General features: G+C 36.4%; 1 protein-coding gene across 3 annotated transcripts in view; it reads left to right on the top strand.

Moving 5' to 3' along the window:
* prmt3 (protein arginine methyltransferase 3) overlaps positions 1 to 11709 on the top strand; it is a 70620-nt gene extending 58911 nt beyond the window's left edge. For 2 of the 3 annotated variants that reach the window (XM_079434006.1, XM_079434008.1), the window contains exons 14-16: positions 3892 to 3942; positions 4925 to 5012; positions 11235 to 11654. In XM_079434006.1, the coding sequence (XP_079290132.1) occupies positions 3892 to 3942; positions 4925 to 5012; positions 11235 to 11344 (249 nt within the window). In that variant the 3' untranslated portion in view covers positions 11345 to 11654. Of the gene's footprint in view, positions 1 to 3891; positions 3943 to 4924; positions 5013 to 11234 lie in introns of all 3 variants that reach the window. The other variant, XM_079434007.1, reaches the window with a different exon arrangement.
* Positions 11710 to 12380: the final 671 nt, after the last annotated feature.

Here is a 12380-nt window from a genome sequence, read left to right as displayed (position 1 = left end):
TTGCCCCATCCTAACAAACATTAATGGAAAGCTTATTTATTTGGCTTTCAGATGATGTATAGATCTCAATTTCGAAAAATGTTGACCCTTATGACTGGTTTGGTGGTCCAGGGTCACATTTTAGTTCAAATCTTTTTATTATACATTTTTAGATCAGAAAATGTAAATGAAGAGCATATAGCACCATAACCAGTGATTCTTCCATTGTTCATTAACAGTCTTGAATATAATGGGAGGCTCAATTTTTGCTACTTATTTGTACAAATTACCTGAAATAGGTTATTTTTAAGACAAAAGGTGTTGTCAGCATCTTCTAAGAGAAGCAAGAAAGGCTATATTTGTTCTGTTTTAACTAATGATAGGCTACGACTTTTCTGCAGCATTTCTGCCTCTCTCTATACTCCAGTTGACTTTATGTAGGTGACTGTGAGTGTTCCTGCAGTAATGTCCTTCCCCTCTAATTAAACCCTGTATATTTGTTTCCAGTGCGGCGGAACGTCAAACTCTGAGGGAAACGCAGAATAACAGGAACGGGAGTTTCGTTGACATTGGTGTGTGTTGTGCACAGAATAAGGGGAGACGCCGGGTGGAGAAGGGGGGGGGGGGGGGGGGGGGGGGTGTTGGTAGAGAGCTCGAGGTGGTCGAGTGTGACGCCTCGCACGCGTGAATAAACCCCATCAAAAGCGCATTAGCTCTCCCTCCTCCGCAGCTCGCCGCATAATTGTATCTGGCTGCACCACGCTCTGCTCCGACATGATAGCGCTGGAAAGGGCTTGATGATGAATTGCTCCCCGTTGGTGTTAGCGATGATGATAATTATTAATTTTCCCCCGACCTGTTCTCCAGGTAGTCTCTCTGAGCGGCACCGTGCGCCGCCTCCTGGGCCGGGAAACAGCTCGCGCGCATCACTTATCTCCAACATTCCCCGGGTGTGAAGGCTGAACACTTTGATGAGAATAAAAAGCCTCCGTTTCCACCGTTTTTCCCCACGCAACTTGGGCTTTTGTGTCTGCTCTTTCACTCCGCCCCGGTGCGTTAACGGGGGGTGGTTTTATTTTGTTTTATTTCTGGCAGGGAGTTATTTGGCTCTGACCCCCGTGCTTTCAGTGCTCATCCTGTTTTGTCGGTTCTCGGTTTCTGTTGACATTTCTGGGCAGTTTACGCTGACAAAAAGGATGAACCCGTTTAAAGGAAAGCGGTTTGGAAATGCAGTCATTTTAGTTTTAAATAAATGACTCAAAATAAGGGGAAAAAAATGCATCACCTGCTGTTTTATTACAATTGCGATTAATTATAGAAAATTATAGGAAGACTGTAATTGAAAATAAAATGTATTTGAGAAAGCTTATTAAAATATATAGGCCTATTGGTTATATTAAAATATGACCATCTTGGTAATATAGATGATTGTAATTATTATAGTAAATGTAAAAAAAAAAAATCTATAAATATAAACAATTAAATGATAACTTACACTATTTTGCAATTCTGTTTTTAATACTGTTTTTAATAGTGCCTAAAATAAACCCGTATAAATGAATCACACAGAACAGAAGTTGTTTGTCGATGTGGTGCTAAACCCTTGATTATGTTGCTGTGGCTTTGTCCTCTTAAAGCTATTTTAACAGAAGAAGAGGAGGATTAATAGTTGGGTGTTCTGCTCTGGTTTGTAGAGGAGGGAGAGAGAGACACACAGGCATTAAGCCAGAGCTGTATTTCTCCCCACAAGGTCCTTAGGATACTTCAGGCAGAATGGCTCACATTATCACTGCAGTGTCCCCTGGGAGTTCACAGGGTGACTGCGCTCTGTTTTCTGTGTGTGTGTGTGTGTGTGTGTCCATCTGTGAGAAGGTGTGTGCCGTGATACAGCTCAGCCTTTCATTCAGGGAAATCTCCTCAATTTACACATTTCATGACTAAATAAATACTTTAGAAAAATAAATTACTCCTTTCCAGTAAATTGTGTGTTTTGCTGACTGTGAACAGTTGCATATGGGAAATATTGTACTTGGAAACAATGTGAGTCATCAAAAGAGAAAGTTATGAAATGTTTGTCCCCAATCAATCATATTTATGAGCTGTTGTCATCAGCGATGACAAAGTTCATCTCTGGCGTGCCAAATGACTCGCAAATCCTCTCTTCCTAACGCATTCAATAAGCAATTAGCCCTGATTTGGTAATTATTGCTCCACATAATGTCGGATCATGTTCATTACAATCCATAATTACACTGACCTGACTTTTTTTTCTATCACACCTTCAGTGATGTCTCTTGACCTTAACTGTCATTTCCGATAAAAAGTGATGTGCTTGGATTTGAGAATTGTGTTAGATTTTATACACTCCTAAGAATAAAGAACCTTTATTGGCTTCTGTGGTTCCATGAAGATTCCTTAACATCCATGGAGATTTTCTGTTGCATTAAAATGTTCTTCACACTAAGAAAAAATGGTTCTTTTAAGAACTATTCACTGTGTAAGGTTAATTTGGGAACCCAAAATGGTCCTATGCCGTCACTGCAAATAAAACCCATTTGGACCTTTATTTTTAAGAGTGTAAAATAATTCTGATTCAATGACTGATTATCTGTCTACACATTTAAAATCTACCTAAGCAGTCTGGGATAAAAACTAATAAAGCAACTTTAAAATAATGCGTGATTTCACAAGTTATTTTAAGATAGGCCTATTTTGTAAATTTGTACGTTGTGGGTTTTAAATGGCTATTATATTCTATATTGGTAACATCTCTCAGCTGTCGTTTCCTTATAAATAGTGAATTGGACAAAGTTTATAATAAAACAAAAAAATCTAATTGAACTTAATGAAGTAACTTTAAAATAACGTATGATTTCATAAGTCAAAAGTTGTAAGGTATTTTGTAAGTTGTGTGCAGCATTTATTTTATTTTTAAATCTTATTTTATGCACAAGGATGCTTTATAAACAATATTTAATTTCAAAAGAGTGAAAACTGAAAATGCTGCTCCCAGTGTAGTTAGTTAAAGGAAAAAGCATCTTATTTAAAATGTAATCACTGCTACTTTTTCATCTCTTTCCTTTTTAACATCTTTTCAATATGCCAATGCCATTCTTACTTCTCTATTTCTGCCCTGTTTTTCGAAGTCTGTTTGTCATATTTAGATTCACTAAAACAGCCTGGAACAGAAAGTTAGTTTATAATTTGAATTAATTTAATAAAGCTGGTTTAAAAAGGTGTTAGTTATTTTAAGGTATTTTGTAAATTTGTACGGTGTGCCAGATTTTGTAATTTTTATTTTAATTTAACTTGATAATTAAAGTTGAAGATGCTCCAGATTTGGTTAAAGAAAAGAGCAGCTCCAGTAATTATCTTGCTTAAACTTATTTTTCTTCCCACTTCCCATTGTTGTCTTGCTTACCTCTCTCTTTATGCCCCGTTTTCTCTTTATCGGTGTATTTTCTCTCTCTCTTTCTCTTCTCATTGATTGCGCTCTTTGTGTGAGCGAGCAGACCCTCGTGTTGTCAGCTGCGTCAGGATTAAAAGCTATTAGTTCTGCATCATTGCCACTACAAGTATGCCCCTGAGATTGATAGAGTTGCTCCACTGTCGTTGGGGGCAGGTTGGGACAAAAAAAGGGTAGTTTTCATTTCCATAATATTGGGTATTTTACACACTGTGTGTATTAACACAGAAAACAAACAAAAAGGATTATTATTCATCACTACACTTTATTAAATAAAAAGATGATCTTTTTAGATGGAGCGTTTCCACAACACTGTGCTTTTTTTAAACGACTTGTCAACATGTCTGTTTTTACCCTGTTTAGCTAATTACTTCCTGCTGGCCCGAACACATGTGAGCGTTTACGAAAATGTCATGTTCTAACCTCTCTCTCATATTTCATTCCAGGCCATCGTGGGCTATTTTGACATTTTCTTCGACAAGAGCTGCGGAAACAAGGTAAGCAATAGTGCTGTGCTGTTTAACAGCGAGCAATTGCGGTCACGCCTTGCCGTCTTTTAGGCCCGAGGCAATCGCAATGCAATCGCCAGCCTCTCATACCTAAATGCTGAAATAAGCATTTGCCTTCCTCCAGTGGCCAACTGGAACAGGCAATGAAATAAGCTAAACCCATCAGGCACTGGGAGAGGGATTGTGCGCTGGGTTCTGATAATGGGAGTTTAAGCAGGAGGACGTGGAGGGGTCTTGTGTCTTTTGTCCTGTTTTTGATGCAGCATCTGAGTTTGTGTTAATGATCTGGTGGATAACCACAGCAATTATGTTTGCTTTGGCTTCATTCAGTTTAAAGGAGCAATTGTTTTGATTTCTCACCTGGAAAATTTAATTTTGCATTTTACTTTGGCCCATTTTCTGTCTTCACATTTCTCTCTACTTTCCCTAAATTCAGTCTCTGTTGTTACCTTGTAATGAAATAATTTGCACTGCACTTTTTTTCATTGATCTTTATACTGCCACCTATTGGCCTGGATGTATGGAAGCTTATTTCCGTTATTCCGGTATAAAAAAAAATAAAAACGTAATTGTGACTTTTTATCTCTCAGTTCTGAGATTTTCTCACACTTGTAAGTTTATATCTTATGATTCTGACTTAATATCCCACAATTTTCAAGTTTTATCTCACAATTGCAATACATGCGAATTTACATCTCGCATTCAGATGTTTTTTTTCCCCGTCAGAGTTTACATCTTGCAATTTTGTAATGAAAGAAAAAAAAAACTACCCAAATATTATTTGTAAATATATATTTGCATGAATCCTCTTTAGTCATCAAGTTTGACACCAAAACAGAATTTTCCCACTTATTCACTGCAATTTTCTTTCTTATTAGTCACTTTTCAATATAAGTCAAGCAGGGCAAGAGCATTTTCCTGTTGATCTTAACATAAACTGCTTTTTAAAACAGCTGTGTTTTAATTTTAGGTCATGTTTTCCACTGCTCCAGACTGCACTAAGACTCACTGGAAACAGACGGTGTTCTTACTAGAAAGCCCCATCCCTGTCAAAACCGGTTTGTACCCCGTTCACACATGCTTCCTATTTGTTTTACCTGTCTTCACACCAGTGTTTGCATGTATTTGTGTCTGTCTTTAAACTGTGATGAGATCTGGCAAGTACATATGCAGCCATCACCTTTCTTTAAAACACAAAAAAGATGTGTGTCACAGGGAGGTGTATCTTATCTTTCTTTACTCTGACAGTTGATTCTTAGACGGTGACACAGGTTATCCGTCAGTCATTGAGAGATAGACACATGATTGAGCAGTTCTAGAGCCTGTCCACATAAACCATGTAGTTTGTTCTGTATATATGATGATATATATTGTGTCTTGAGAATCAGTCCAACAGGGTTTCGAGATGACACTATTGTAGACCGATTTATTTAGGGGCATTGTTTTTGTGATCCCTATGTTTTATATTGTTCTAACACAAAATGATATTGCCAATTGAGGTTGTGTGTGATCTGATTACGTGGTATTTTCACATATAACCAATAATTACCAATTAACCCATTTTTAAATATGCTTACAAAGCATTTAACAGCACAAACAGATACGAGATTTATTTTGTTGTTATATGACAATTACTGTCGCCACTGAAGTTTAAATATTAGAAAATTAAACTGAAATTTTCTTTGCATTTTTTTATGAAAAACTGTTTAAATAGAATCATGTAAATAAGCAACCTTGCACAAAAACAAATGCTATATATATATATATATATGTATGTACGTATATGTGTGTGTTTTAAAAGGCTTTTGCTTTTAGTTATGTCACATATTAATAATAACATTAATGTAATTGTAATGGTGCTACGGTTATATTAATTGACAAATAATACAAATATAATAATTGTAGTAGTGCTTTTTACCCATATAAAATGGTTTTGATTCCTGTAAAGAGGATTCGAGTGTAAAAATGCCATAAAAGAGCATTATTGATATCAGCTAGAAACTGATTCATTTATATGTAGATTTCTGTGTCATTTTATTTGAATATTGATTTATCTTTATATTATTTATTTTTAACTGGCTAATGCAAAATTGCAAGCATATCAGCCCTCTATTGTTTAAAAGAAGCAAATAATGGGAAGAAACCCATATAAACGATGAGAGGGAAGTGAATCAGAATCTTTAAGTCTTTATAAAAAATTATATTGCCTCATGTTTAGGTATAAGAGCAACGCAGACCATCTTACACTTAGATCAAGGCTCTGTATGTCCGTAGATGGCGAGACAGCGTCCCGGCCGTGCTAACAGATGAAGTGTGTCTTATCATAATGGGAATCGGAGAAATGTCATCTGATGCGCAGATGGATGAAGGTGCTTTAGCCGGTTTCTCTGATACAGCACACTATTATAAATGACTGTGGCCTAACTGTAGCTGTCCACGGGCATTACCACGGACAGCCCCTGCAGGAGCCGTTCAATGATAAGAGTGCCGTCCACTTGAAGGTCTGCTAACGCTGCTTCTGCATTGCCAGATTGTAATCAGAAGTTATGAGTTGTGTGATTATATTGTATGGCATATTTGACTATTTTGCAGTAGCTCCAAAAAATGCCAAATCTGTAAGCATTTTCCCTCAAACTGGTGATTTATAGTGACTAACCTTGATTAAGTTATTTATAGTTAATATTTTCCTCGTTTTCTGTTTGCTTTCTGTTTGTATTTTGTCATCATTCAGTACCATGGCACAACTTTTCAGGTTTTTTTATTAATACTTTTATTCAGCAAATACATTAGGTTGATAGAAAGTATTCATCAAAGAATACTGAAAAAAAAATAACGGCTTCCACAAAAAATTGTAATAAAAATAATAATAATAATAAAAAAAACATTTTAAGAAATGTTTTAAACATTTCTTAAATGTTTCTTAAGCATCAAATCAGTAATACAGAACATCAAATAAATAAATAAAATAAAATTGTGTGTATGTATGTGTATATATATATAATATTACAGCCTTGGTGAGTAAAAATGAAATTTTCATCCCAAAACCACATAAGTGTATATATCAATGTACAATAGTATTACTACATTACTTTTTTGGCTGCTCTGGTAACTATTTGTGTCTCTTCTTTTTGTGAAATTAGTAATTGCCTTTGTTCAGTCTATACTCTTTTTTCAGTTGCATTTATGTGTTAAAGTAGTGATGTCAGTTTATCTTATTGATTGACTACAGTTATTATAAAAAATTTAATCATGGCCTGCAAAAACCGCACTTACTGTGAGCATGAGTAAGGAGTCGTTCACAGATGATGCAAAACTTGAAACACACATCTAAAAGTTATTTTTTAACTTAATTTGGCACCTTGAAAAATAACTGAAACTTTATATGTCCTGATTCATTTTTATTGATTAAAATGAAAAGATAAGAAATACACTTTCCTGTAATGTATCTCACAAAAATAGGAATCTTTTCAAATATTAGGAATTACCTTTGACATTCTTCTCACTTTACTTAATACGTGATTTGTAACTTGTGAACTTAAATTGGATTTCTTTTTACAAACAATAACATTAATGTGTTTTGTGTTGTATATCGCCAAGCTGTAATGTGCGTAAAAGAAATCGAGAGAAAAATGATTGTTAGAAGAAAAATGCATTCCTGTCAGCTCACGGTCAGGTTGCGTGGATTCTTCTCTTGTTTGTGTAATTACTTTTCAGCGGTGTGATAGAGAGGGGAGGTAGAGTATTCAACGGAAATGCAAAACGCCTTCAAAAAGCAGCCTTCATTTGTCATGATTTAGTTGGTTTTGCCGTTCATTAAAAGGAAAAGATGAGAACATTTCCTTGAAAAGCTTCATTTCTCATGCGGAACCAACCTTTGAGCTCGAATAAAAGAGGTCACCCTGTGTTGAGTGGTCTTGGGACATTTTGAGGGTAGAAAGTGTATTGCATGTCACGTGCTCTCCAAATAAGTGTTCAAAAGCTGATGTATTGGTAATAGACTTGAAGAACAAGGCTGCTTATTGAATCAGCCATGCAATGCTTTGTGTAGTACTTTAAAGTAGTTTAAACTCATAGGAAGTGCAGTCTGTCTGCAGTGTGAAAAGGTCCTTGAGGTGTCAGAGCAAGGTTCCTTTAGGGGGAGGTGCGATTATTTGATAGACGGTGCACTGTGGTGAGCTGGTGATTCCGAAGGCCTGTTTTATGCATCTCCTTTACAGGGGCCGCAGATTTATGAGGTTATGCGCTGCAGAGTGAGAGATAAGTTTTATAATGCAGCTTTAGTATCTTGTGCTGCTGTGTTTGGGAAGGCTTTTTTTCCCCTGAAAACTGCTTGCAAAAGTAGTCTTTTAAAGGGTTAAATAATTCCCCAAAATTAGAATTCTCTCATCATTTGTTTCAGATCTTCTTCTTTTTTCTTTAAGGTCCGATGTTGTTTTGGACCCCACTGATTTTCATTATATGGACAAAAAGAGTTTTGTTGTGCAGAAGAAATGTATCATTGCATCATTTGCTCACCAGTTTGCTCTGATCTGAATGGGTGCCGTCAGAATGAGAGTCAAAAAAGCTTGTAAAAACATCACAATAATCCACAAGTAATCCACATGACTCCAGTTCATCAATTAACATCAAAAATCACACATTTGTAATAAATAAATCCATCATTAAGATGTTTTAATTTTTAATTGTTGCTTCTAGATAATAATCCATAATAGTCTATTATCCATAATAGACATTCCTCCAGCGAAAAACCTGACATATTTGTTTAGAACTGTTTTAGAATGTTCTTTCTTGTAAACGGTGCTTGATTTGTGCATATTTCTCTTCTGATTCAGACTAGATGAATTTTTCACTGGAGAAAGCTATATTATGGATAGCAGACTAGTAGCAGTTTAAGCTAAAAATGTTATTACAAACTTGCAGCTTTTTGCTACACAAGATATTAATTAATGGACTGGACTGGTGTGGGTTATTGTGATGTATTTATCAGCTGTTTGGACTCTCATTCTGACGGCACCCATTCACTTCAGAGAAAATTTCTCCAAATCTGTTCAGAAGCAGAAACAAACTCATCTACATCTTGGATGGCCTGAGGGTCAGTAAATGCTCAGCAAAGTTTAATTTTTCGGTTGAACTATTCCTTTAAATTAATATTTGCGTAGATTATGACGCTTGTTCTGTACATTTACACACCAGCTTGTTGATTAGCAGTCACATTATCAAGGAATACATCAAGATGTTTTACGTTGTCTCATCCGTTTCTCATTTCAGCCTCTGTCACCCTTGGTTGCATTGGCATGTTTAATGCAAATGGCACGGTGATGATGACGGCTCTAGAAGCAGCCTTGTCTCCTTCATTTAATTAACGTGCACCAACAGCTTCTTTCTCACAGATTGCCAATCTTTTTCTCGCCTCTGTAGACTCAGAATAAAATCTTGCAGTAACTACATCCCAAACTGCTTTACTCTGAGATTTAACCAGGAATTGTAGGGTCAAGTAATTTCACTCTCTGTCTCTTGGTTCTCTCTACAGACCTCTGTGTATCAAAGCCCATTGGCAGTAACTGGGCAAATGTTTGTTATGAAGTGCAGACACACCAGTGTGATGCACACAGCCATTTTCTGCAGGGCGCTGAGGTTTAATAGATCTTTCTATCATTTGTGCTCATACTGGTCAAGAGAAAACCCACTGTGTGCTTTTTACTTTTGGTAGGCAATATGCGATCTGTCAAGTTTTCACTGCACAGCTGATTTTAATTAAAGGATTTCTTGCTAGATCAATTGTTTTACAAAAAGTAGTTCCCAAAGGCCCCATTCACACCAAGAATGATAACGATACCTACATTAGCATTCACATAAATGTGTATTCACATAAATAATGTTCTTTGTATTATAAGCACGTAGGGTTGGGAATTGCAAGAAATTTCGGTTCTGCCTAATGATTCCAATTCCATTAGCCATTAAACTATTCAATTTCCATTAAAATTATAAGGAAATTCAGTCAATTCCATTTTTATGACCGCAAAAATATATATTTTTTCTATTTTCTATTTATGCATATGTATTTTATTGACATCTTATTTTTTATTATCTCTGTGTTGTTGTTGTTGTCTCTGTGTACTGAAAGCTTGCGACACCAAAACAAATTCCTTGTATGTGCAACAATACAGTACTTGGCAATAAAGTTCTTTCTGACTTCTGACAATTTCATCTGTGTTTTCTGCGTTCTGGAAATGCTCGCAGTGCTTTGCTAACGCGTTGCACCAGAAACATTTTTAGAACCGAATGTTATGAATTTTGCACAGTTCTGGTATTTTTCAGAAAACAGAACTGGATAAGAACCACTGATCTATATAAATATTCTCTATTATAGATCAGTGATAAGAACCTTTCTTGGTCCCTAACCTTGTAAGCGCATGCTGAATCTGCAATATATTCCTCTGTGGTGTTATCATTGTAGTTATGATATAGACTTCCCTATTCTCATAGAATTAGAATGATTATTTAAACTTAATATTTTTCGTCCTTGGTGTGAACAGGCCTCAGCATTCTTGTATTTGCATCCAAAAATATATTTTTTGGGTTAAGGAAAAGAGTAAATAATGTTATGTTCTTTTAAGGCGATCATTTGACAGTAAAAGGTTCAAGAAAACCAATGTGACAGTTGCAGCGCACTGTGACGGTCACATCTGACTTCTCCCCATCTCCTCATGTCAAAATGCTGCAGTCAGCATATTTTTATCTCATGTAACCTGCAGCAAAGAAAGTAATGATGGGGGGTGGAGGGCTTGTTTGCCAAATGGGTAAACATTAATTTACGTCTGGCAGTGAAACGTGAAGTTAATCAAAGTGATTATCTGGTGTAATCATCGTCATTGTCTTCAGGCCTTCCCGATAAACCGTGCCGCCTGTATTCCTACTGTAGTCATACTGTAGCGAGAAGCAGCTTTCTCTGCCATCTGGAGCCAAGCTGCATGTCATCCTCCCCCGATTCACTCTCAGCTTTTTAATCGCATCTTTCTCTTCTCAGCTAGTTTCAGTTTTGTTCAATGAGAGGCAGTAGATATTCCCACTTTTGGTATTACACAGCTCTGAGTTTTGACAGAAAAGTGTCAGTTGTGGCTGAGCTATATGGTAATAAAAAGTGAATATTTACTCTTGCATGTAAACGTATCCCAGGAAAGCTCAAATATCTTACATTTCTAGTTGGTGTGAAGGCATGTCACCATGGAGATTGATCTGTGTCAAATCCTGTTTTCCACTCTCTATTTTTCCTTGTGCAGGAGAGGAACTTCCAGGTCAAATCGCAGTGCATAAGAACAGAAAGGACCCCAGAGCGCTGCTGATCACACTTGACATCGCTGGCCAGAAGCAAACCTACAGCCTCCAGTGAAGACGTTTTATTAGAGGGAAAACGCATAGTTTGAACAATGCAGTGTTTAATAACTGAAACATTCTATTAAAGTTTTTTTCTATTAAATGTCAATCATTCATGAGTTGTATATAGAGTGAAAGTTGTTCTCTCTGTGACAAACAACAGGACCATACACTGAGTCACCAACTTGGGCAACTAATGAAAGTCAGTCTTTGTTTTAAACCTCATAATGCCCATATAATTGGGCCTCTTTGACTCTTCATGTAAAGCAGTGGAAGAAATCTCATTTCCTACTTGAGCGAATAAAGGAAAAGCTACCATGAAATCTAAGTACTCGGTTTCTATGTTCTTTTATAAAATAGGTTTATATTTACCATAATTGTAACACTTAAGTCTCCTGAGTCCTTTTTGTTTCACAAAGATTAGAGGTTAAGTTATTTTACTCAATCACGCAATAACCTCAATTGCAAACGTAAGTCTACGTCAAAACATTGAAGACTGAGCATTCACATAGAGATAGCAGACAAATGAATTACGACAATATTGTATAAGATTGGTTGCCTTTACGTACTCAGTTGCATTGACAACTGTCATAAAGAAATGCCAAAACTGAATGCCAAAATTGTCCAATCAGAATAAAGTTTTCAGGGAGTCGTGTAATAACAGAACCTGTCCACTAGGGGGGAGGGGGGGGGCTCAAAATTAGCTTAATTAGCGTAAAACGTGCACTTGGTGGCCTCTCAGAAGATAGACAAAAGCTTGTTGTTTAAATAACAGTCAGTGATGCCTCACGCTAAATAAACTGCTTTTGTGTGGGAAAAGCTGATCATATAGGCATAACAAATAGACTGCCTCTCTGCTAGTCCATATGTTTGGCATGATTTCTTCATTCGAGTGTATATTTGGGGTCTGCGACCAAAAGTGCTGTTTTTTTTTTTTTTTGTTTGTTTTTTTAAGAGTTTTGCCTCAGATATGATTTTAATATATATATATATGGTACTACTGTACTAGATGTTCCAGTATTCACACTTGCGGTGTTGCCCTTTAAGTGCAC

This window comes from Barbus barbus (genome assembly GCF_936440315.1).
Source record: "Barbus barbus genome assembly, chromosome: 2".
In the NCBI taxonomy this organism is placed as follows: Eukaryota; Metazoa; Chordata; class Actinopteri; order Cypriniformes; family Cyprinidae; genus Barbus; species Barbus barbus.
Note: the sequence above shows the minus strand (reverse complement) of the source record. Positions and strands in the feature narration are given on the sequence as shown.